Source organism: Eurypyga helias, unplaced genomic scaffold (genome assembly GCF_000690775.1).
Source record: "Eurypyga helias isolate BGI_N326 unplaced genomic scaffold, ASM69077v1 scaffold37212, whole genome shotgun sequence".
In the NCBI taxonomy this organism is placed as follows: domain Eukaryota; kingdom Metazoa; phylum Chordata; class Aves; order Eurypygiformes; family Eurypygidae; genus Eurypyga; species Eurypyga helias.
This window is the reverse complement of record NW_010234803.1, coordinates 18,464-44,084: the sequence shown is the minus strand read 5'-3', so window position 1 is coordinate 44,084 and position 25,621 is coordinate 18,464. Positions and strand designations below refer to the sequence as shown.

Here is a 25,621-nt window from a genome sequence, read left to right as displayed (position 1 = left end):
AGGTAAGGGCTTGGCCGGACGGTCGCCCCTCGCCTGCTTCGAGCGGGGCTCGCCACGTCTGAGCACGTGCTTACTGGTTGCTTGTTATTTGGGATTTTTTTTCCTTGTTTTTATTGTTGGTGTCGTTTTCCTTTTGCATCCTTTTACAAGGAACCATGAGACTTCATTGCAGTACCCATCGTAAACCGAGCGACTTCTGCGTTAGAGGTGCCTGAAAGGGCTGTGTTCAAGACCGTAGATTGGTTATGGTGTAGAGCACAGCCAGGTTTTCTGGTGTGCCTGTGGCAGTTCAGTAGCTGCAGTGGCAAAAAGCTTGTGTATGCTTTTAATCTTTCACAGGGTGTATTGGAGTCGGGCAAAGCTTACTCTGTTTTTCCTCAGATTTTGTATATTTAGTCTTGCTGAAAGACATTCCAACACCTGCAGATAGAAGATGATGAGGTAGTTCCTAAGCACCACTATTCACTATTAGAAGTTAAAACATCTTTAGTACCAGATGAGATTTTACTAAGCTTTCATTGTCAGATTTTTCTGGCTGTATAGCTCCCTCTTCTCTATAAAAAGCTGGAGAAAGTAATTTTGAGAAACTTTTGAAGCAGGTTTTCTGCTTTTGCAAGATATTTTGTGACCTCTGGTTAGTATTCCAGTACAACCTGGTAGCTTGATATCATGTTTTCTTAGTGCTGAATGAAAATAACCTTTTGGGAGTCATAGAACGATTTGGGTTGGAAGGGACCTTACAGACCATCTAGTTCCAACCCCCCTGCCATGGGCAGGGACACCTTCCACTAGACCAGGTTGCTCCAAGCCTCATCCAGCCTGGCTTTGGACACTTCCAGGAATGGGGCATCCACAGCTTCTCTGGGCAACCTGTTCCAGTGCCTTCCCACCCTCCCTGGGACGAACTTCTTCCTATATCTAATCTAAATCGCCCTGCTTTCAATATAAATCTGTCCTATCACTATGTGCCTTTTTAAAAAGTCCCCCTCCAGCTTTCTTGTAGGCCCTCTTCAGGTATTGGAGTCCTCTAGAGCAGGTGTGACACAGGATATATGGAACCTTGGTCACAGCCCTGATAAATCCATCATTAGTTAAATCAGCTGTAGTGCCCAGAAGTTGGTTGCTTTTCTTGCAGCATCAGCAGAAGGTTGAGCAATGAATAAATGCATGTTAATTCTTGTCTACCAGGAAGAAGGGAAAGGCATCAGAACATAAAGATCAGCTCTCCCGGCTGAAGGACAAAGATCCTGAATTTTATAAGTTTTTGGAGGAAAATGATCGTGCCCTGCTGGACTTTGATGCTTCAGACAGCTCTGATGAGGAGGAGGCGTTGCATATACCACCTGATAAACTGGAGGTACTAGGCCCTATTTTGGTGTGCTGGGGTGATTTCAATTGCATGTGTTAAGTATTTGAGTTTGATTGTGAGGCCGAAGTGAATCTGGGCTTATTGTGGCACAGGTGGCTGGGAGGAGCTTCCCTGAATATCACCTGCAGGTGTACAGGCTTGTAATCCAGAAATCAGCTGTGGCTTTGTATGGAGTGAGGATTTTGTTAAAGATGGTGAAAGTGGAGCCTTAGAGTGGATTTTGTCTGTGGCTTTGGTTTCGTGTCTCCTTTCCCAAGGAGGGTTTGTTTTGCCTCAAAGTGATAGCCTTTCTCAGTGATGCTTTACATTATTGCACATTGTATTTATGTAGCAAACCTGCAGGGCTTAAGCAGCTGTTTTGGAGTTCGTAATACTTGTCATTTTATTACTGCTTTACCAAAGTGCTGATATCAGCACTAAGAAGATTCACTGCTGCCTGCCTTCCTCTTCAGTAGCTGCTCTGCTGGCCCCACCTCTACCACTGAGAAGTGTATAAGCCTTTTCTCTGTCTTGGTACTGACTTCTCTAGGAAGCAAGTGATGAAGATGATGATGATGAATGTGAAACAGTCAAACAGAAGAGAGTTTGTCTTATTCCTGTGAGCTTGAAAATGGTTGAAGAATGGAAAAAAGCTGCAGAGGTGAGCAGGGAATTGGAATGCAAGGCGCTTGAGCATCCTCATTTAAACGCTTTCATGTGTGGTGTTGCCTCTAGAAGACCAACTTTCTATTTGTTCATCTTTCACCAGACCCTCAGAGGTGTATGCCCTGTGTGCAAGGTCGTAGCCCTAGAGCTCTTGTTACTTCAGCATGACTTATCTTTGCAATTTTTCTCGGTCTGCAAGATTAGAGTACTTGCACTCCATCTTAGGGAGAAGTTAGAGAAACTTGTGTGGCTCAGGAGAGGTCAGAAGGGTTAACTTGATATGGTTTTTTATCCTCCTGCTAAGTATTGTGCCTTTGGCAGCCCCAGGAATGTTTTTAGCCACGTTTTGAGTAGTGATGAAATGGCTTGCTGCTTCTGACTAAGAGGGGGGAGGGAAAGGTCAAATTGAATAGTTGTTTGCAGCTGATTCATTGCTTCTCAACCCCCAACCAATTAAAAGCCCTAGAAGCCCGTTTTAGAGAGGGTGAAGGCCACTAGCATTTGTTAACACTGTCTTGACGTTTTTCCTTTGCATTATGGGATGGAGCTATTTTTGCAATCAAACTTACAATGAATTCCAATACTCGCGTTCCAGTCAAGTGCTTCAGAATATTGCATGCTCTTTCTCCTCAGCAATCCTTTTTCTTCTTTCTTCAGAGAAATCTAACACCAAAACTTTTCCATGAAATCACTCAAGCCTTTAAAGCATCTGTAGCAACCACCAAAGGAGACAGTGGTGGGGCTGATCCCAGCAAGTTTCAAGTCACTGATGGAGCAGGTGAGTTGGTCACCAAACTACTTCTGTGAGAGAGGGGAAGTTGTTTGGTAGGGAAGGTTTAGACTGGCAGGAGTTAAGTGAAACGAAGCCTGTGAAAGGGTAAGTTAAGGAGCTTATCTTCCTGGTGGTGAGTGTGCAAGTGGTATCTCTCCTGGTGCCCCAGTGTGTGAGTGTACCTCTTGGCGTGTGTGCCTGGAGCAGACTGCTGAGGAGAGTGCCAGCCTTCATTCACCAGACTTCTTTCTTGGAGTGAAGCTGAAGCTAGACACAGTTTATACACTTGTAATGCATGGTTTTTTGGAGAACTTTTGCTGCGTCTTCTTGCTGTTAACACTTGGAATTAAACCTACAAGGCTGTTTTAAGTCTTCTTAGCAAATAGCATTCTGTAACCACACAACAGTTCAGAGTTCAGTTGCACTGTCAAGTTCACGTTCCCGTAGCCAGGACCTCTCAAAATGCTGCATGTCTAGATCTCCTCTGCAGGATATGATGCCTGTAGAACAAATGAAGGGCACCCTCTCTCTCTCCAGCCTGGCCTCCTTCTGCATAAGCTCCAGGTTTTGCAGACAGTCCTGGTTTAGACTCGCAACGGCATGTCTGAGAGTTTTATCTTTGCTAGTGCCTCGGAGGACGTGACCTGCAGTCTGTCTGCTTTTACTGCTAAATTAGCAGGTACTTTCTCACTGTTTTATCAGCTTGTCCTTGTGTGCCATATGGAACTGGCACCGTGGAGTGGGACTGCTTAAATCCATGTGTTCTCCTTAATCCTTTTCTGCCTGGCAGAGAGCTTTTCATCTCTCTCTCATTCCTTTTGGTAAAATCTCATCACACATGTCTCTAACTTTTTTAAAAATTAAACAGTTCATGGGCCAGGCTGCTTTTGTGCTTGGTGCTGTTTACTCAGTGAGAAAGCACCTGCTAATTTAGCAGTAAAGGTTGGCAGACTGCAGGTCACATCCTGGGGCTGTCAGAGATGGACCCTATGCCAGAAAGCTGTCACTTGTAATCTTGCTGTTCAGATAAAAAGTTCTGGGGTAAGGCAAACTAATGTTTTCTGGGAGCTTGTGGAAACACAGTAGTTCTGCTGTAGGAATTATTGGCTTCAGTTCCCTGAGGAGCTCTTTTCAGATGAGCTGAGAAACCAGGAATATATGGAAAATCAATTGCAAATGCTTTACTGACTTTTCTTTTAACCAGTGTTCAATGCCCTTGTGTCCTTCTGTGTCCGGGACCTCTTCCGCTGCCTGCAGAAGCTGCTTCTTCTGAAAGCCCCAAAGAACAAACTGAAGTAAGTCTGGGGAGATGTGAGAAGTGCAGGTGAGAGAAAGCTGGTTGGGGGTTTTTCAGGACTGCAACCTGGCTGTGAAGCTGGAAAAAGATGGCAGCTCTTCCCAAACACTGTATTCACAGTTGCTTAGCCAGGTTCTTCCTTTCCTCCCCAGAAGTGAGTCATCTGTAGTGCTAGACTCCCACCATTTGCAGAGGACATTTGGCTTCAGCAGAGGTCTGAAACTGTGTCTGCTTGCACTTAGGAGCACTGTTAAGGCCTTGTGAGTTGGTTTTCACAGAAAGGGGCTGAACCTTCTGCCTGTATGTAGGCAGAGTATCCAAGTATGTGACTCTGGGTAATCAGGGCTTTGGCAGCTGTATTACACCCGAGTGTCTGGTGGTCTGGATCATCGGAGTTTGAGCTGCTCACTGTTTAGAGCATAGATAGAATGGAAACAAGCATGCAACTGGGCAAAGAATGGTACAATTCACTTCTTTCCAGAATGAAGCATGAGTACAGCGTCTTTCTTCCCTACTGCTCACTTGTACAGACTGTGTCTGAATTCTGGGATGGCCTGGGTCATTACTTTGTGAGTGCAGTGTCAAAAGTTTAGGAGAGATTGAGCAAATCTAATTTGATCCCCAAAATTGACTTTCTTGCTACAAGCCAGCCTGCTCTGTTCTCAGGCAGTGGCTGCAGAATCCCTGGCTGGAAGAGAACATCCATGTGTGGGATTCAGGTTTCCACCAGCTTCCTGGCTGTCACAGCTCCCTGTATCACACTTCCAGAGGTCTGGGTACTCTGCTGGGAAGCAATTTGAATTGACTTTTCTAATGCTGCCGGTAGTTTTTACGGAGTCAAAGTACTTCTTCACCCATGACAAAACTGTTACTACTTCTTGCTTTGCAAGCAGTTCTTTTTACTCACTGGCAGTATCGAGGGGATGAACTCACTGTTCTTTGTGCTACTGAAATCTAATTTATTTAGTGGTTTTTTGGGTTTGTGGGTTTTTTTTCCCAAAAGCTAAACCTAACTCTTGGTCTTTTTCCAGAATGGTTCTCCCTTCCACCAGCCCACTCTGGAGCAAGCTGCGACTGGACGTGAAAGCGTACCTCAGTTGTACCATACAAGTAAGACATTTCAGCATGTTTCTGTTGCTGGGCTTTTGTTCAGGGTATTTTGGAATGAGGCGGATCATCGAATCATAGAATGGTTTGGGTTGGAAGGGACCTTGAAAGATCATCTAGTTCCAACCCTCCTGCCATGGGCAGGGACACCTTCCACTAGACCAGGTTGCTCCAAGCCTCATCCAGCCTGGCCTTGGACACTTCCAGGGATGGGGCATCCACAGCTTCTCTGGGCAACCTGTCCCAGTGCCTCCCCACCCTCTGTGGGAAGAATTCCTTCCTGATATCTAATCTAAACCTCCCCACTTTCAGTTTAAACCCGTTACCCCTTGTCGTGTCACTACAGGCCCTTGGGAAAAGTCCCCCCCAGCTTCCTTGTAACCCCCCAGCACTGGAAGGCTGCAGTAAGGTCTCCCTGGAGCCTTCTCCAGGCTGAACAAGCCCAATTCTCACAGCCTTTCATCGTGTGAGAGGTGCTCCAGCCCTCTGATCATCTTTGTGGCCTCCTCTGGACTTGCTCCAACTGGTCTGTATCCTTCTGATGTTGTGGGTTCCACAGCTGGACGCAGCACTCCAGGTGGGGTCTCACCAGAGCAGAGGTCTTGTGAGAGGTCTCACCTGCTGGCCACACTTCTCCTGATGAGCTTTTGCATCTGTAAACAAAGGAGAGCCAATCAAGAATGTTAATTTGCAAAGTGGGTAACAGTGTAGCCTCAGATGATTTTCCTTCTGTAAAGACAGTTACTCCAGTTTGAGGGTGACTTTCTGGTCATCACCATACTGGGAACTTTGAGTATTGGTTTCTATGCCGCCTTCTGTAGTGGAGAATAAGTAAAACTGGCTGAGACTGCAGTGGGCAAAAGCAGTCTCACTGAGTCTCCAAGCCTTGGGCCTCAGATTTGTGTGTCTGCCTGGTCCCCTGTCTTGTTTTGGAAGTATTTGGTCCAACTGGCCATTTGGAGGCCCATGGTTGGGACAAAATAGCCTGTAAAGAAGGGCTGGGTTAACATTCTGACAGTTATTTGTCTTAATTCATTCCACAAATTCATATTTAGTGGGCTTTACAGGGGTTTGTAGTGCAGTGCTCCCGCATTGTGCATCTGGAATTCAGTTTTTGGCACTATGATCTTGCAGCCTGCTGTAGTAAATACTGAGAAGATGTTATCTTGATAACCTCTGCTCTTTGTCTGTGACATCTCCAATTAGTGCTGTGCTCCATCATACTAGGTTATCTCATCCATCCAAAGTGGCTGATGTGTAGTGTTTCGGAGAGAATTCATGGGTTATTTCTGAAGGAAATTTCTGCCCTTGGATAGTGGGTTTTTTTTGAGATTGCTTTGTCATGCGTCCCCAAATTTGGAATATTAAAACCAAAACAGCAACATTGAAATACTTGCTGTTTAGAAGCTGAGGGAAGGGGACATAAGGAAAGAAAAAGCAGGCTCTGATTGCTGTGAGCTGGCAGAATGACTTAACAAAAAAGAGCATTTTGATCAGTAGAGCTGCTTTTCTTGAGTCGTGGTGCCTCTCACCAGCAGCACCAGTAAAGATTGCTGAAGGAAAGCTGGCAGTGCAGTCCCACTGAAGTAATCCCTGGTCCTCTGCACGCTGCTGAGAGCCCTCAGCTTTCAGTACAGCGTTCTTCTGGCTGTAGTAGTTTCTGAACAATACCTTCCTTCCTTTTGGTGTGTGAGGGACTTTGCAAACCAGATCTGCTCAGTCTGGGATCTTTGCCGTGCAAGGAGGGGGATGATGAAAGTTTATGAGTAGGAAATAAAAAAAATGCCTCTGCTTCCAGCAACTGGGGTTGCAGGCAAGAGGGGACACTGCATCAGGCAGAATCTCTCAAATTGAAGTGACTTTGAGCTCACCAGCACCTTCAGATTAGAAATTGCAAATGTCTCTGTGTTTGGCTCCAGGTGAACTGAGCCAAACAACCTTGAAATACCAACTTGATGTTTCTTATAGTTTGTTTCACCTTTTCCTTGAGCTAGAATTAACCCCTTGGTGCCCAATAGCATTCCATCTTGCCATTGAAGAAATCCTTGTGAAGTGCAGTATGTCATCAGATAGCTCAGACGGTCTGTTGCCCAGCCTTAGGTAGACTGAGGTTGTTTGCATCGTGCTTTGGACCATTTGTAGTCAGATGACAAAGGCCTGGGTGTCATCCCAAGTCCAGGAGCCTGAGCTCATATTTGCCGGGATGATGTACTTTCAAGGGAGTTATTCAACCCATCATGTGTCTGCTCCTTTGCTGATACCACTTTGGAGGGTGGGTTTGAGCTTCTTCCTGCTTTTGGAAACACAGAAATACTTGGGAATAGCAAAATATGTGAGCACTGCACACTAAATGGGATCGTCTTGTGTTTTCCCTCCATAGCTCCTGTCCTGTTTAACAGAAGCCTCAGTCGGTGCCGCAGTCCTTCAGCATGTCATTGCCACAGTGCCTTATTATTTGTCCTTTCCAAAGCAGTGCCGTGCACTTCTCAAGGTAAGGTGACGTGCTGTGATACCTCGTTTGCATCTGACGTGCTTTACCCCTTCAGATGAGCCTCTGGTAGTATTTGGCCTGGATCCCATGAGATTTCAGTCTCTCATGCTTAGGTGAGTGAGCATGTGGCTCTGCGTGTAGCTGCTGCTAATCCCCGTGCGAAGTGACACGGAGGTGTTCTGGAGAAGCTGTCGGCTTCCTCGTCGCAGATGGAGTAATTGCTGAGTCTTTGTGTACATCTGTGATGGTGTTTCACTCTCAGGAGCTGGGGGTGGAATATTTTTGCAGGAACTTAGTCACAACTGCTGAACACTTAAGAACAACAGAGGAGGCGTGGAAGAGTAGAAGAGGGCAACAGGGTGACATTTAAATGAGGCTGGGAACCCTTTCATGATGAAGATGCTTAGGGTACAGTGATGGGAAGGGGGTACACCTCACATCTGAAGGTGTAGCAGTCTGCCCGCTGCTACAGTTGGGATTTTTGAGTAGGCTTTTGCAGCCCTGCAATTGGAATCTTTCTGATTTCCTGTAGAGTTCATTTGTGCAGGTAAGGTAACTGGTTTTTGAGGGCATCAGCCATGACTGTGGTACCAGATGCTTCCTGACAGGGCCAGCTATGTCCAAGTGGATCTGTACTCTGAAGAGGTGCCTGTACTTAAAGCACAAATGTATATTTAGGCACATGAATAGAAGTGCATGTGTTTTTCAGAGACACTAGTTTGGGGCAGTATCCTTTATTGATCGTAGAAACATCAACCTTACTCTGTGTGGTCTCACAGCTAGAGTATGGGAACAGAATGGCTGCCAGTGCTGCTATGACAGATGCTGTGACAATACAGCCTGCCATCTTTGTGTTGTCTTCCTCCTCCTTGCTTTTTCAGACAGGCTTGTCTGTAACCAGGAAGGTGCTCTCTTGTCAGTTCATTTATCTGCATCTTTGTATTTTCTGTTCCAGCAAGCAATTAATTTGTGGAGCACAGGTGAGGAAACAGTGAGAGTACTGGCCTTCCTGGTGCTGAACAAAATCTGCCGCTATAAGAAAGAGTTGTACCTCAGTCCCTTGCTCAAGGTAAGGCTGATACTTGGCTGTACTCTGCAGCTTTTCTTTCTCATGCTGTATACAAAGACCTTAGAGCATGTGCTGCAGCCTGTTAGGTAGGACAGGTGCTGGAGACGATGCTGGCTACCTCCAGAAAATTAAACAGGGAAGAAATTTTACATTAGGTCAGAGGGAAATCCTCCTTCCTACTACTGCCCTTCCTGCTGGAGACACACAGGGCCTTTTCAGGGAAGGCCTCTGGTGCTCATCTTCCAAATTCCTGAGGGCTTTCCTCAAGTGCTGACACACTACTCGGCATTGCTGAGCTGATCTTGCAGCTAACAGCTGAGGTTCCTAAGTGTTGTTTGCTTAGGTACCACTGTTAGAGAAAGAACTATGACCAGCTGTAAGCATGTATGGCTCAAAGCCATCCCACAGTTCTCTCCTTGCAGAGAAGCGATGGCGGGGGCACCTCCAGGCTCTGCGAAACAGACTCTTTTCTGTCTCCCTGAAGAAGGACCAGGCTGGATTATTTTTTTTTCATATTCATAAGTGACTTGCCTTATAAAAGCAACACTTCACCCCTGGTTTGGACATACCTGGGAGGGGAAGGTTAGCGGAATTATGGTTTTGTTTAGTTTTATATGGTTGTGTCTTGTCTTCTTTCCTGCACAGCAAATGTACATTGCATTTGTGAAGAATTCCAGATTCACGTCTCCCAATGTCCTGCCCATGATTAACTTCATGCAGCGCACGCTGACGGAGATGTACGCCCTGGACACGCACACCTCTTACCAGCATGCCTTCATCTACATCCGTCAGCTCGCCATCCACTTGCGCAGCGCCATGACTGTGAAGAAGAAGGTAGGTACCTGTCCGTGTGAAGGTGTGTAACCTCCTGTGGGGAATGTATGGAGAGGAGAAAGTTAGAGTAGCTGCTTCAGGCTTTTGGTAGCATCTCTGAAGTGTCAGTACTTGTGTCTGACCCATTTCATAACCTGCCAAGGTACTTTGCCCAGGGCTGGGACTTCCAGAGATCACTTTGTAATTGCTTGTGTTTAGAACTTCAGTAGGGAAGGAGAGGTAAGACACCTGTGGGGTTGAAGTCAATTTTCTCTCCTCAGCTTGCAAGAGTTTGTGATGCACTTTCCATCTTCTGCCTTGGGCACCCTTTTTCTGCACTGTGAAACTTCTGTTTGCATCCCCTGTTGCAAAACCTCAAGATTAAAGAAGATTAGGAACTACCTGGGTGTGTGCATCTTTCCAGTGAAGTCCATGCTTTTAAAGGACTTAATTGAACAAAGCAGCTCAGACCTTTTGGGAGCAGCCCTGATTTCAGCCACCTCCAGCCTGACCTCGCAAATCTAAGGCTGGTTGCTAATCCTGGTTTTACTCATATTTAGCAAAACAGACCCCTATAGATTAATTGTTCAGCTGTTCCCAAACATTGCAGGATTGGCGACCAGTTAAATCTCCTGGCTGTTCAGACATGGGGATAAAGGAGCCAGAGGTAAATGAAGTCTGGGCTGTATTTGCCGTAATTGGATTTCACTGGCTTCTTACACCCTCAGTCCTGGCCCAGACAAGACCTAAATCTACTTGATTTCACAGCTGGGGAGGGTTGTAGGAACTTAATAGAAAACAACAACAGCACAACCAAAATATACAAATCCAAATAATAAAGCCAATTAAGCGGTGGCTGGTTGTGGAAGGTGATTACAAGAGCAGATTGCTTATCTCTTCTGTGCAAGAGAAGCTGAGAACTGAGCTGCTTGGTACACCTCAGTGAAGTGGTGAGAGCTAGTAGAGCTCTTAACTTTTCCAGCAGTGGCTGAACCCTATTGCAAGGTTGGGTCCAGTGGCTGCAATTCAGGGGCTTCTCTCACTGTTTCAGGACTTGTGTTTCATCCATGCAAAAGAGAAGGTGAACTGGGCCTTGAAAGCCTGTCTGAAACAAGATGGATTTCTTGCTAGCTTGAATCTGTAGTGTAGCTTTACATGCCCGTGTTCCCTGCTGTCTGACCTGCAGAGGCCAGAAGGCAATTTACAGGGGTGTCAGAGAGGGAGGGTACTACTTTCCAGCCTTCCTACCTGTGGGAGACTAGGGACTGTTCCAGGGACTGTGGAACAGTTAAAGGTTTCCTAATGCTTGGCCACATCCTTCCATCTGCTGTGAGCTGGGTCATTAAATCATCCTTCCCAAATGAGCTGTGTTTGTGAAGAACAGGAGTCTGTGTTGCTCATTATTTCCTTCAAGACACTACCTAGTACCAAATCATAATGTTGCCAGTTCAGTATCTGAACTTGCTGGTGCGGCAGCCACTGGCCTCAGAGCGACAGCTAGAATGGTACTTATTCCTCTGTAAACAGTACCCAATGTTCTCTTAGAGAATCCTGGGTACAACAAGCCCTAAATGCCTCTCAAATGCCACATTTTCAAGTTGGTGCCTGGGTTTTTTTTCCCCCTTTTCTGCAGGAGAACTTCCAGTCTGTTTATAACTGGCAGTATATCCACTGCCTGTGTTTCTGGTGCCGGGTTCTCAGCACAATCTATCCCAGTGAGGTCATGGAGCCCTTGATCTATCCCTTGACGCAGGTCATCATCGGCTGTATAAAGTAAGTAGGTTTTTTTTCTTTTGGCTATACGTCTTTCTCCTGCTTGAGGTGACGGAGTGGTTGCTAAGGGGTGTTGCTGTTATGTGATTTGGATTTAACCTTGCAGTGTAAGGAGTTCTGAGAGATGCTTTAGATTGAAGTATTCCAGCTGAAGGTGTGTTGTGAGCATCTGTATGTCTCCAGGTGGTGAGAACACCTAAGAAAGAATAACCTACACCACAACCAAATTCTGTGTAAGGAATTGAATTCTACCTGATTAGGGGTCCTATTCAAGTCCTTCCATGAGCTCCCATATTAAAGGGGAACCAAGTGGTCTGTGACCCAGTGTCAAGCTGCGGCCATTTCTGGCCTTATCTGAAAAGTAGCTAAATTGTGCCCGGCAGTGAGAACAGAAAATAGTGTGAAATTCCTCTTTACACTCTAGGGTATTTACAGGGTTTGTGTGCTCTGGACTCACTTCTGTATAATGCAAGCTAGCTGGTCTTTAAGGTCCCTTCCAATCTAAACCATTCGATGGTTCTGAGCTGGTGTGCAGGGTAGATGCAGCGCTTTGCTCCCCGGAATTGCAGTTTGAACAGTATGGAGAGCTTATCCTCCCAGTTAGAGTGCTGAGGAGAAATGTACTGGTGTGCCCTCGGACCTAACAGTGCCAACGTGCAGAATCAAGCCCTCATCTTTGGTTCTGTAAATACAGCTAGAGGATGCTTTTTTTGGTGCATGTTTGTTAGAATTTGAAGAAGTAGGAGACATTTATTTTTAGTGTGTCTCTGCTGAGAATTTCTTGCTCTTTTCCCATCAGTTTATGTGTTTACACAGAAAATTTTTGTGCTGTTAATAATGAGCATTGCGGGAATTTCTGAATCTCTGGTGATCTCTGAAATCCTGTTAGCTCTGTTAACCAGATTCTCAGCTTTAGAACACCACCCGCCTGGGCTTGAAAAACTCCCAAGTGGTGATGAAGATAAGCAGATTTAAACGATCGTTAGAGCACGTGTGCATCCCTCTTCCCATCCCCCGTGCGCACAGGGTCTTTCCCACTGCTGTTGTGGAGCTTTAGTTGTTCTGTGGACTAATCTAGGCAGTTTTCTACCTGTCCAGGTAGATCAGCCAGCTCTCTGGGGCCAAGGAAAGGGGAGTCTGGGCAAGAGCAGCAAATGGAATTTGTTGGCAATCTGTGATGGACGGGGCTGCTTGGCACAAAGTATAGTTACTGCCCAACAAGGCTTTAAAGATTTGGGAACCTGACAGGTGGGTTCTAGGATGAGGAAAATAGAAATAGATCCCACCCTGGCTTCCTTGCTGGGCCAAGCCAGTTGGCAGATGTGGGAGCGATGTGGTGGCTCCTTCCTGGGTATAGGTAGCCTCTTCCCAGCGTTGGTGGCCACGCTGTCTGAACTAGTGAGCGCCGGTGTCTGTGCCACATCCCCTGGGGTAGATATGTCTGTAGCAACTGAGTCTTAGGGAACAACTTGGGTTGTTTCTGTTTGAGGTGAGAGGATAAAATAGTCTAGCCTGCAGATCAAGGGGTTTTGGGTTCACGTGCCACTTAGTGCATTCCTGGAAGGCCTGTTTAGGGGTTTGCATCTGCGGGGGGGCTGCTTGGGATCTGACTGCTGCCAGCAGACCTTGTGGAGATGGTGTGAATGGGCTCGACCCCTTTCTCTGTTTCTCAGCTTTGAGAGGGGTGTGTGTGTATGGGAGAGAATACTCTGTGACATCTGGAACGCCTCCTTTTACCTCTGCTCCTGGTGTGGTGCGAGGCGGGTAGTGCTGAGCGGAGACTCCCCTTCCCCTATGCCTCTTGTACCGGGAGGTGGCGCCTGGCCCCAGGGAAAGGGCGGTGAGCGGATGCCTGTGGGACTCCTCATGCCAGCCTGGCCTCTGAGTGAGGGGAGTGGGGAGAAACCACCATCCATCACAGGCCTTTTGCTCTAGGCAGGGACCAGGGCAGAATTTGCAAAGTGATTAAACAAGACGACTGATAGAAGAGGGTTGCCTGCTAAAATAAAAGTTGGCTCCCTCTTCCTGCTTTCCAGTGTATAAATTGCATTGAAACTACTTCTAATAATACATATTTCATACCTGGAACCCATATGTGTTCCAGAGAAGTGGGACTGCTGAGTGGAGAAGTGCTGGAATTGGTAGTTTGACTTTAGTGAGTCTGGGAAGAGCCTCACTGCCGAGTTTACTTGTGGAATTGCCGAGTTGTGATGGCTGATGCTGTTCTCGTGGACAGCTGGAAGGTTGCGGTTAGTTTGACCAATGGGGCAGTGTTGGAGCTATTGCCGAGATGATAGAACGTGGAGGAGAGGATTTCTCCCTTCCTTCTTCTGCTCTTTTTACTTTTCTTTGCCTCCGTAGTCCTTGGGATCTGTGTACTTGCATTTGTCTGAGTTCATGGTTGTGTTTTGCAGCAGTTGCAGAAGCTCCTGTTTTGTGTTATCCCTTTTCCCCTCATCCCATAAGGTGTTTTTCTCACCATGTCTGCTTGCATTTCTGTCTTGCTCCCAGTCTAAGCTATAAAAATGAAATTCATCCCTGGCTTATGGTTATGTGAGGGTTTTGGTACCTGTTAAGTTTAGTTTCTGGCCCCTCAGCATGTAGAGGGGAGAAAGCAGGTACAGCCTCCTCCATGGAGAAGCAAGCACAGCCTTGGTGTCCCTGAGCAACTTGTCCTGGTGGGGTGGAGCATGATGTTGAAAGAAGCTTTCTCTGTACTCCAGCTAGAGGACAATTACAGTTACCCAGAAGTTTAAGAGAAGGAGCTATAGCAAGTAAAAATAAGCCTTGAGAAACCTTTAGGCTGTTCTCAACACCACAGCCGGTGCCTGGGAGAAGCACAGTGGGCATTCTGAGAATCAGTGGTGAGAGCACTCTCTGCTTAGCAGAAATGTGAGTCCATTTGAACCCCCTGGCTCTCCCCTGGAGTGGCCAGGCAGTTGGACCTTCCTCAGCAGACCTGGGCCCCAGCTGTGTTTTGTATTCCCTGCGCATCCAGCCATCGGGAAGTTGAGCAGATTGTTGCATCGCCGCGCGCTCTAAAATTAATGGTCTTGGTTTACAGTAAATCTATACACTTAACAGGTTTATTCCTCGATCAATTAATTCCTGAGAATGGCTTTCGTCATCTCCAGTGGTGCCAGATCAGGGGTGCAAAGTAGATTTATTTCTATAATGGATCCAATGATAATTATTTCACTATTTGGAGGGGGGGAGATGCAGGTGATTTATGGTGGCTGGTCAAGCATTTATATTTTTTTTTTTCTCTCCTGGATTGCTCAGCAAGCTCTTTGGGGAGGGGAGGGGTTCATTTATCAGGCTTGAGCCTGTTGTCTGTAAAATGTGGGTGTTTTTTCTTAAAAACAATAACCCTTGTTAATGCTGGAGGCATCTGTGTCTTCATGTACAGGTTATTCGGAGTGAGAGGTTCCTAGAGTGGCGCAGTAATGAGGTCTGGTGTCTTCTAGGGATTGCTCTGCATCCTCCCCTCTGCTGTTGGCTTTACCTGGTGCTGGGAGAGCTTATTTTTCTCCGTCCCAACCTTAAAAAGGGAGTTGACTCTACTTCTTTCTTAATACCTGAATGCATAATGTTTGAAGTGTGGGTCAAAGAAATTCTCTTTCCCTCCATGCTGATTACTGGCTGTTCAGATGTACGTGTTGCCTCTCTGAAGGAGATAGGAATGGCTCGGGTGCTGCTCTGGATTGGAGAGAGCTGAATAGATTTGGCTGAGGTCGATCTCATTCCCACTCTGTCCTTTTTGATGTACTGGTCGTTGCTAGGCCAGCTCCTTCTGCCTCAGTGACATCCCACACGAGGAGGGTCAATGTTCAGGGGACAACATGAACTCCTTGGGTACGTGTAGGGTATGTAGCCTGAAATGGGAAACTCCTTCTTCATTGTAGTCCCTCTGGTATGTTGGGGGAGCCCTTTTCTTGGTCAGACTTGCTGCTTTTGATGGGTGTTTTACTGCTGGTTCCTGCTACTTTTTCTTTCATACCTACCTGGGCTGGGAGCATGAGAGCTGAAAGTGTTGAATGTGACTAAACAATGTCAGTGATAAGAGCTGCAAAGCTCTTGTAGCACTTTCTCCCAGCAGAAGTTGGAAACCTGGTGCTTTGGTTGCAGGAATTTGTGTTGTAGCTTTTAACGTGTGAATTTTGTTTCTGACTATGGGATAGCTTCAGCAGCTCAAACATTTCACTGTGTGATACTAAAGATATCCTTTGTAGGGTAGGAAAGGCTCTTGGGTGCCACTTAAGGCTGCAGTTCCTGTATGAGGCTGCAGTTCCTGTATGAACCTGGCCTAACACCTTTTCTCTTTTCCTCTCTAGGCTGGTACCAACGGCTCGTTTCTACCCTCTGCGCATGCACTGCATCCGTGCACTCACGCTGTTGTCTGAGAACACCAGGACCTTCATCCCAGTGCTGCCGTTTATCCTGGAGGTTAGTTGGTTGGCAAAAGGAAATGGAAGAAAAAAGCCCTTTGAGAATTAAGAATTTAGTTAGGAAGAAGATCTGAATGAAGGCAGCCTGGCAAAATGCAGTGGGTTTGAAATGCTGGTGCTCTGAGACCATCCAACTTTTCTGCATACAGGCTGTCTGTCATCTCTCCACAGAGGTCTGTCTAGTCTTCTGCTGTGAGAAGGTAGGGCAGAAGTGGAGCAGCCAAATTCCACTGAAGAAGTGGGAGAGAGGCAGGGTGAGGCATGCAGAAGCCCCAGCAGGTCGGCATGAGGCTGGACACTGAAGAGGAGGAGGGAGGGAGGCTTGTATAATAAATGACCTGAGTCAGCCGGGCTCATTCCTAATCAAGTTCTGTTGAAGCAAAGGCTTTTGTGGTTTTGTGTTGTTGTAAACGTCCTTTGCAAACCACATCCTCTGAGCCTGTGGAAGGCAGCAATGTTTATAAACCTCCTCCTGCTCTCCCACCGCCTCCGCCGCTCCCTGGCCTGTGTGGCTTTGCCATTCGCCTGCTTCCTTCCTCTTGCTCATGCATATTTGAAATTCTGCCAACCACATCCAGTGATAGAGGCATCTCTACTCTGGGGTAGTAGAGCTTGGAGTAAAGATGGTTTCTCAGCTTTTTAGTGCTCTGAGACATAAAGCCTTTTCCCCTTGGGGCCTCCCCCCCCTCCCCTTTGCATTCTGGCCCCAACACCTTGGCTGTAATCTGTGTGCCGGGCCCCAGCCAGACGTTACCACACTGCACGCTGAGCTTCCTCCCGGCTTCCACAAGCCCCTGACCACATCCGATCCTGCTGTGTGTGTTTGTGAGGCACCACTTGCCTTCGCTTGTCCAGGTGTTGGTGACAGGGCAGAGGTGGGGGCAGGGTAAATGGGTGCATGTGTTACTTGCATACTCTTTCACATTACTTCAACAATTACCTGCTTTAACTTCTGTAACCCAAGGTGGCTGGCGTGATGTTAAACTCCTGTATCTCCCTGACACTGTCAGCCTTTCCCTTATTCCTTCCTATGTCCTGCACGGGATCCCTCAAATATTCTGTAGGGTTCCCAAGAGTGTTCAGGGCTAATTCCCTTCATATTTCCATCTCTTCCCAGCTCCCCTCTCCTCTCTGTTGGAGGTATCTGAACACTCTTACAACCCTTAGTGTGTCTCTGACTTCAGGCAGGAGATGTATTTCAGCCGTGCACATGAGATGATTGGAAGCTTTCGCACACAGAGGAGATGTGACCTGACCAAAGTCCCAGGTGGCTGTGGTGATGCTGGGAGAAGAACCCGCATTCTGATGCCCAGCCTAGTGCTTGAACTTCGAGCCTGTTTCTACCAGCTCACAAATTCAGCAGTGACACAGTCAATAGACGTTAGTCCCATTCTATCCAACAAAATCCATTTCTAGCCCATCCAAACCATCATGAGACTGAGGGAGCTGATCAGTGTGTTGGTACTAAGCAGAAGTAGACCTGAGGGGGCATGACTGGGGTCAGGGGAGCAGAATGAAGCCTTCCCAGCATAAGGTATGCTCCATTTGATAGGAGGAAAAGCTGCTCGCTCTGTCACTGTTGCAACTGAATCCAAGTGCAGTAAAAAAATGGCTGTGGAGTTTGTGACCTCATGTTTGTGCACTTTTTGGAGAGAGCTTTGCATGGCCTTAGAGTGTAGGTTCTGTGAAGCTTCTTGTGTCAGAAGTGGCTGTGTAACTCTGATTCCCTTCCCCCTCTCAATCAAGGAAGCCCAGCCCTTGCTACCTCTTGTCTCAGCCCTGTCGCTGCTGTGCTTTCAAGAGATGGCAGATTGAACGTTTGTGCAATTCCCACAGGCACAGGAATTCCCTAAGCCCGTGCCCAGTCGAAATGAGAACCGGCTGCTTGATGCATCTTGACAGGGGCTGATGCTCCCCAGCGTGGTCATCCACTGCTGTCTCCTTGCTGATTCTGCTTCCCAGGATGGAGCAAAAGAAGCTGCTTGCTAAAATGACATCTTGGATAGGAGGAGGTGGCTTGGGAGAGAGCGTAAAGCAGGCAGGCTTTTATTTTTGTGTTGTTACTCTCCTTGAAGGGCCTGTGAGATACCTGGCTTTTTTTATCACTTCAATTATTTTGTGACAGGCACTAGTTTCTGCAGCAAGAAAATTGGTGGCTCATTGGCTGGAGGGCAGGTGTGGCTAAACAAGGTGGAAATCTCCCCACAGGCAGACTTCGAATGCCAGTTTAAAATTGGCTTCCCCTGTGTAGGGATGGGAGAGGAGGTTAGCCTTGACATGCTTAGGAAGACATGAGTTTTTCCACTTTGACACTTAAATGGCTAGTCTTGGTTTGGATGTTCGGCTCGCTTCGGAGAAAGTCCCCAGGAGCTTGGCATCCAGCATATGTGGGAGTGGGCAGCGCATCGTGTCAGGGGAAATCGGGTGATGCGGAGATTGTAGTTGGAGAATTGATAATGCTGGACATCGTCATACACTTAAGCACTGTTCTGAAATGAGTTTTCTCTGAGATGTGGGCTTTTTTCCTCCTCTACACAGAGAGGAAAAACTGGACCTTTAGGGAGACTAAGCTGAACCACTGAACGAATTGAAGATGCATCTTTCCTTTTCCTTGTTCTCCTCCTTCTACCACTCCACTGCAGTCCTTAAGCTCTGTATCACAGCCCTGCAGGTACCAGGGGCTGTTTGAGTGAAATCATGCCTGACCAATCTCCGGCTTCTATGATGAGATGATTGGCTCAAGGGATGAGGGAAGAGCAGTGGACGTTTTTTATCTTTATCAAGGTTTTGGATACCATCTCCCATAATGCCCTCACAGACAAGCTGAAGCAGACTAGATATAAGGTTTATTGAGAGGTGGCTAAACTTCCAGGCTCGTGCTGTGATCAGTGGCACAAAATCTAGCTAGAGGCTAGCCAGCAGTGACATACCCTGGGGATTGATACTGGAGCCCGTACTGGTCATCATGTTCGTTAATGGTTTCAGTGGTGGGGCAGAGCGGCACCATCAGCAAGCTGCAGATGATCGTAAGTTGGGAGGAGTTGTTGATACACCAGATAAGTGTCCTGTAGTTAAGAGACATCTTCACTGATTGGAGAAATGGATGGGCAGAAGCCTCATGTAGCTGAACAGAGGGAAACACAACATCCTGCACTTGGGGAAGAGTATAACCCTATATTAACGCCATCCTGGGGCTGGCTGGAAAGCAGCTTCCTGGAAAAGGACGTGGACGAGTTGAGTAAGAGCCAGCAATGCACCCTTGTGCTGAGAAGGCCAACAGCATGCTGGGCTGTGTTAGAGCTTTCCCAGCAGTTTGAGCTCCTTCCCTGCTGCTGAGTCCACAGCTGGAGTGCTGTGGCTAGGTCAGGGCTCTCCGGGGCAAGAGACATGGACATACTGAAGAGTCTAGTGAAGACCCACGGAGACCAAGGGATTGGAGCATCTGGCACATAAGGAGAAGCTGCGAGAGCTGGGACTGTTTAGCCTCGAGAAGGCTCAGGAAGGGTTTTACTTGTGTGTATAAAATACCTGAAGGGAGGGTGCATAGAAAATCCACTTAGTGACAAGAGGCAGTGTGCAAAAAATGAAATAAAGGGGGTCCAACTTAAGCATTGGAGAAAAAATAAAACCCAACAGATTTATATGGTGAGGCTAGAACGGGTTGCCTAGATAAAGAGTGGAGTGGCTGTCCGTGGCCCTGAGCAGCCTGTTGTAGCTGACCCTGCTAGATGACTTCCAGGGGCCCCCTCCAGCCTTAACTGTTTTGTGACAGCGCTTCAAGCCAGGTTCTGCAGAAAGTTGGGTGCCGTGTCTGAACTGACAATAATCAGAGCGTGCTGGAGCGGCTTAACTAGGCTCTGGGAGCCCTTCCCTCGGTGACGTGACTGACAGACCTGCGGGAACGCTGCAGGCAGGCCCAGCAAAGCGCTGTATCCCTGCTGTGAGCTGGCTGGGGGCAGCCAGCTTTGGGGGGGATGAAAGCAGATGCCAGGAGGCTTTTGCTAGAGCCTGAGGGAAGAAAATGGGGGCAATGCTGTGGGTGCAGAGTTGGTTCTCTAGCTTGCCCTCTGGCAGTGTAAAACTATATCTGAGCACCCTTCCGACTAGCCACGTGGAAAGTGACTGAGCTTGGGATTGCCAAAAAAACCCCTTCTTCCTGCCTGTGTTGCCCTGTCCTTTCCTCTGTCTGCTAGTGGCTATCACTTAAACCAGACTCTTGGCTTTTGACATTTCCTGGCCCTCTAGTCCCTCATTATCACCTTTCCACCCTGCCACAAGATTCTTAGACATCAGTCATCCTCTCCTTCAGTCTGGCCGTTAGCTGCTCCATTCTGCACAGTCTTGAGATGGGAAGCACGTTTTTCCCCTTTCCCACATGTCCTGACCAGCTCCCTAGCACCTCCTGGGAGAGTTTCCAAACCTCTGCTTGAATTTCCCCACTTGCCTAGCGGCATGTTAGGATCCCACAGAGCCCGACGCCTTTCGCTTTAATGTGTCTGACCTCGGGGATCAATACTACTGTTTTGGCCAAAGAAATAACCGTGCATAACGAGGTTTATAGCATCGATTCCCTAGGCTAGGGCTCTTTGTTTTCACAAGCCACCAAGCTTGTCCCTCCCTTCCAAATAACCTGGATTGACAAATAAAATGTAAAAAAATCAATAGTCGTCTCCATGCTTTTCTGGCCTGGGGGCATCCATGTGACCTGAACACCCTTTCCTCCTCATCCTGTAGCAATCAGTGTGCCGTATGCCCATGTTGTTGGGCTGGTTGGGGTCTGATGATGAATGTGTTGCTGCTGCACAGAGGGAATAGAAATTATTTCCTGCTCAGGACTGCAATTTAAAAGCGTTGGGGGCAGGGAGAGGGGGGCTGTGGGTTGCTTCTGAGGTGCTCAAAAGTATGGCTGGGCAGGATACACTCCTCATCAGCTCCCCGCAATGGCTGTCATCAGATATGCACGTGATTACCGGTTGTTGGCTGCCTTCATTTTATGTAAAAATGAGGCCCTGTTGCAAGTGAGCACCTCCCTTGATTGCCACTTGTTATCCCCTGATAGGGGTTTCTGGGAATCTGCCCCGGATCAAGTGGTCTTTGCAGTTCTTACCATCTTTCTCCCGAGGTCTGTCCCTACCAGGCTGGGAAAGGGGTGTTTGTATCACTGCTCATTTTAGAAACCCCTTGCTCCTTCCTGCACAGCTTCCGAGGAAGAGCAGCACAGGCTTATTGGGATTGTGTACCCTCTTGCCTGCTGTCTGCCCAGGGCAGTGGGGATCAAGGCAGATTGTGGCTGCAGCTGATTCCAGCTAAAGATAGCTTTCCTGTGTGCCAAACATAGCCTTGAGGGGAAGCGAGGAATGGAAATTCTCATTGATTCATGAGAAGCTGAGAAACTTCTCCCCAAAAGGAGGAAGTATGGGGAAAAGGCTTTCATAGTTCTTGATCACAATTTGTTAAGTTTTAAGGCAACGATGTCTCTTCTTAGTTAAAACCAAACTCGAGACGCCACCCTGGAGAGTCAGTCACACACATACGTGAACTACCTCTGTTTTCTTCTTTCTGCTCCATAAGCTTCATACCTTGTTTTAGAAATACTCCTCTTCCCCAGCTGTTATTCCTAAACAAGCTCTGGAAAAACACAAAAAGGTGCAGGTCTGCCTCTGACATTATATACCAGTCTGCTGGGCATCCAGCTGTTCCCTGGAGCTTGTGTGTGCTCATCACTTGGATAGGCAAGGTGCATGATCTCCTCTCCAACTCTGGGAAGGGGCCAGTTTTTCTCTGTGTCCTTTGCTATAAAATGAAACGTGTCCATGGAGAATAATAGCACTTAATTCAAAGGCTGTTTGGTGTTTAAATGGTACAAGGGGTGCCAATGGGAAATGTGTTAGAACGGAAACCTCGCCTGGCGTTGGGTGTTTGTGGGAAGGACTTACTGGTCTCTGCTCCCTAGGACAATTATTCGAGTGACAATATAAGAGTAAAGGAGTTGGTGTAAGCAGCGTTTAGTCTTGCTGTTGAAAAGCTTCTCACCTTAAGGGACAGCTCCAAAACACACTCAAGCATCGCAGTACGATCTTTCGGACTGCTAGAAGTGTAGGTCTGAGGAAGAAGCCTCTAGTTTCTTGTGCTGTTGCACATGTTTCCTTTCACCTCGTGCTTCCATGGCATCTTTCACGCTCAAATCTTAAAGCTTCAGTGTGGTTGGTTTTTGCACCCTCACTGTGCCTTGCCAGGCTGTTTAAGAAAGCTGTGGGACCACGATCAGAACAGGCAAGCAGGAATCAGCATTTCTGGATCATCTTCTCAGCTCTGCCACCAACTGTGTCATCCTAGTTGAGTCATTTGTTGCCTGTTCTGTTTTGCTTGCGGTGCGATCATTTTTACACTACGTTTCTTCCTGTTGTAGGTTTTCCAACAAGTGGATTTCAACAAGAAGCCAGGACGTATAAGTGCTAAGCCTATAAACTTCGCAGTCATCTTGAAGCTTTCCAATGCCAACCTGCAGGAGAAGGCCTTCCGAGTAAGTAGAACCCCAGCAGCCAACAGCTTCTCTGGAAACAGCCGTTGCCCTAGCAATATGCTTTGTATTCCTGTCCTGTAAGGCTGGAGGCTCCTTTCCCAATCCAGGCACTGTAAGGTTCAGTTCCTGTCTGATATCTCTATTTCTGCTTCCCCTACCCAGGATGGGCTCATTGAACAGCTCTATGACCTGATGCTTGAGTATATCCATTGCCAAGCCTACAGCATTGGATTCCCGGAGCTGGTTCTCCCCACTGTCATTCAGGTAAGGTGTAAGATGCTTCTCGGTCATGTCATGAATGCTCACAGAGCGGGATGAAGTCTTTTAAGCTAACAGTGACCTCAAGATGGCCCTCACAGTGTGAGGAGAGAGCTGTTTACCTTTTCTTAATTATAGCTTTGTATTTTGGGGAATTCCTGGGGTGGAACAGTGGCACTGCATCCAATTAGGATGCTGAAGGTAGGTGAAAGTTACTGTGGAGTTTGCCACCCTTTTGTGACCCAAAGTGGAACAGGGGAGCTGCGTAACTGCTGTAGAGATGTGGTTTTGATGAGTGAACGCAGATGAGTTCTTGGCAGTTCAGAGTTGCTTGAGCTGCTGTATTGTCTCAAAGCAGTACCTGCTCCCTGTGAGCCCATCCTTTTCCTTGCCTCACGCCTGTGCTCTCCACAAGATGGCAATCTTCCCTCCTCTCACAGTGTCTCCATCAACTGGGGCACTTTCTGCCGGGCTCCCTCCATAGAAACAGCACCGTTCCTCTCTCCATCCCTCCTTCTTGCAACCTAACAGCAGTGCTGTAGAGTAGTCTCCTTTGCTTCTGCCCTGGCATTCCACGGTGCCGGGTGTTCTTCCTAGCTCTTACATTCCCATACTTCATTGTCCACTGTAAAACTGCCTGATAGTGCTGCAAGGCTGGTTTTATTGTGCATGATCTTCCCTAGTGCCTTGTGAACTGAGTGGCTTCAGTTTGGAACGAGCCATGACCTCGCTGCTAAGACTGCTCAGTGCAAACGTGTTGGAACTTGTTCCCTCCCAACCCTCTCTGTTTTCAACTCCTGAGTGGCAGGTGTCATACACCTGTGGCAGAGGGCTGCTGTTGTGTCCTGCATGGGGACATGAACCTCTGCTTTGCTCTGGTGGCTGCTGTGAGACCCGGTGGCTGCATACCTTGTCGCTGTGATGCCTCTGGTTGACGTGGGAGCAGTGTCTTGCTTGGGGCCCACGGGCTGCTCGGGAGGCAGATCTCCCTGTTTCTGCAATAGCCTGGCATCTGTTGGGCACACGACTCTTGGCCGGGTCCCCGCAGCCTGGCAAGGCCATTGCCTGGCTGACAGTAGGCTGCTTTGGCTAACGCGAGCCGACAGGCACTCTCTGTGCTAGGAGAGCCGCTCCTGCGCTCCCTCTCGCTTTGCGTGCTCCGCGCTTATCGGCAGCGAACAAAGCCCTTTCCCCTCAGCCAGCAGCTGTTGAGAGCATCGAAGCTGTCAAAGCCGATGTTCTAGCTGGAATGAAAAACGGCTGACGGCCCTCTGGCACCAAACGCCCCGTGGCTTCCAAACACACCCTGGGACCGGCCTGTATTTCTGCAGAGAATTAATGCTATCGGATTCCTATTTGGCTGCCACTAACCGCAGCCTCGTGGCGTCTACTGGGCTGGGGTGCTGAGGTTAGCTTCCCAAAATCTGAAAGTCTTCGGGAAGTGGGGTGGGGGGAGGCTTTTCGTCTGGAATGATTCCAGTTAACTGTAAAAATCCATCTGTCCTGATTCTTCCTCCCCAGCGAGCTCACGCTTCTCTGTGCTGTGTCGCAGGGGCTGCGTTCCAGCTGGCGAGGGTTGCGTTCCTTGTCTCCTGGTCAGCGGCTTTGGGAGAAGCTAGGCTGAGCTGCCTTCAAACTGAGCTTTAAAACCGTGCTTGGAGGGCAGTAAGAACGCGGGCAGATCAAAGGAAAGGAGACCCAGTAGGGGCAGGAGACAGTTCAAAGGATGCTGGGATGATGCCGTTGGCAGTCACTGCCTCCGAGGCTGGTAAGGAGCTTGGAGCCTCTGTGTCCAGGTGCTTGGAAGAGACTGCCTCTTCCCACCTCTAGAGCCCTGACAGGCACCACAGAGCAGAGGTGAAGGGAAAAGCTGGACAGGCATCGAGGAGGGGTGGGTCCTGCTGTGTGGAGCCAGGAGGTGGCATCATCTGGGCATGGTGTGCAGCTCAACAGAAGGGCAGGAGGTGCCGGTTTGCCCTGCCAGCAGCTGCTCCTTGCTCTGTGTCCCGAGCTGAGTATCCCACTGCTTTTTGTGAGTGGGGGATTGGGCTTGATTTGGGTTCCCTGGAACACACGCCCAGCTGCTTCAGATCATTTATGGTTCACTGCATCGTTTACAGTAAGAGGAGCTGGGGTTTTGCTGTGGTCTCTGCTGGTGGAAAACCGATGGTGTTTAAGGCTGGCAGTTCGACAGAATCAATCCCGCTAATCACAGAGCTGCTTGGCTAGGAACTGGCCTGAGATGTTAACGACATGCACACACACACGCTCACGTGGAAAAAGGCACACAGAGTCCCTTTCTATCTTCTTTTACCTTCTTGGTTGTTCCCTGCCTCTTAACACAGGGCTGAGATCTCATTACGTTCTGTTAATATCTGTGGCAGATAGTGGTGGGACTGTGAGGGATTGCAGGGCTAGGAGAGAGGAGGGGGAAGGAAGAAATGAAGCATATGGCTGCGAGAGCAAACACACAACACCGAACTGCACAGATAGAGCCTGAGATTTTTCAGGATTTCTGGTGACACTTCTGCAACGAAAGAAAAATGATAATGTATGTGGCAGCGGATGAAATGGATCTGGGGCTGCAGCTGTGGGGATCAAGTGAGATAAATCGAATGACAAATGCATCTCTCAGTGGAGATAAATATGCAGCACCTATAAAAAATAAATATTTTAGAAGGGGGGGGTTGAGGGTAGGACAGGCTTCACCAGCAGAAGAATAGTTTTGCTGATGGTTCCTTTATACTTGTTTGATGGGCTGTTTGCTTTGTGGAAAGGGGGAAGGGTTCATTTTAACTCCCATTTTTCCGAGTTGGATGTATGGTGGCTTGTTGGGTGTATGCTGGGGATAAAGGGACAAAAGAAGCCCCTGCTGCTAGGTAATGGGGGACATTCTTCATGTGTGTAGCAGACAGCAGATCCTGCAGCAATCACCCATCAGGAGAGCAGTGTCCTGATAGAGAGGGGTTAGGTGTGACTGTCACCTCTTGATTAACATTTAATACCTACCCACTTGGCACTTAAGATCAAGCCAACATGTGGGCTTGACAGGAGGG

The 25,621-nt window shown here is 48.0% G+C and overlaps 1 protein-coding gene across 1 annotated transcript in view; it reads left to right on the top strand.

Annotated features, from left to right (window-relative positions):
- Nucleotides 1-1,188: 1,188 nt before the first annotated feature.
- NOC2L (nucleolar complex associated 2 homolog (S. cerevisiae)) overlaps nucleotides 1,189-25,621 on the top strand; it is a gene marked incomplete at both ends in the record, with an annotated part of 42,035 nt that continues 17,602 nt past the window's right edge. The window contains 12 exons of the mRNA XM_010146565.1: nucleotides 1,189-1,357; nucleotides 1,899-2,009; nucleotides 2,672-2,792; nucleotides 3,991-4,081; nucleotides 5,115-5,193; nucleotides 7,571-7,681; nucleotides 8,637-8,750; nucleotides 9,396-9,584; nucleotides 11,197-11,336; nucleotides 15,671-15,782; nucleotides 22,194-22,307; nucleotides 22,470-22,571. Of these exons, the coding sequence (XP_010144867.1) occupies nucleotides 1,189-1,357; nucleotides 1,899-2,009; nucleotides 2,672-2,792; nucleotides 3,991-4,081; nucleotides 5,115-5,193; nucleotides 7,571-7,681; nucleotides 8,637-8,750; nucleotides 9,396-9,584; nucleotides 11,197-11,336; nucleotides 15,671-15,782; nucleotides 22,194-22,307; nucleotides 22,470-22,571 (1,453 nt within the window). The remainder of the gene's footprint in view (nucleotides 1,358-1,898; nucleotides 2,010-2,671; nucleotides 2,793-3,990; nucleotides 4,082-5,114; nucleotides 5,194-7,570; nucleotides 7,682-8,636; nucleotides 8,751-9,395; nucleotides 9,585-11,196; nucleotides 11,337-15,670; nucleotides 15,783-22,193; nucleotides 22,308-22,469; nucleotides 22,572-25,621) is intronic.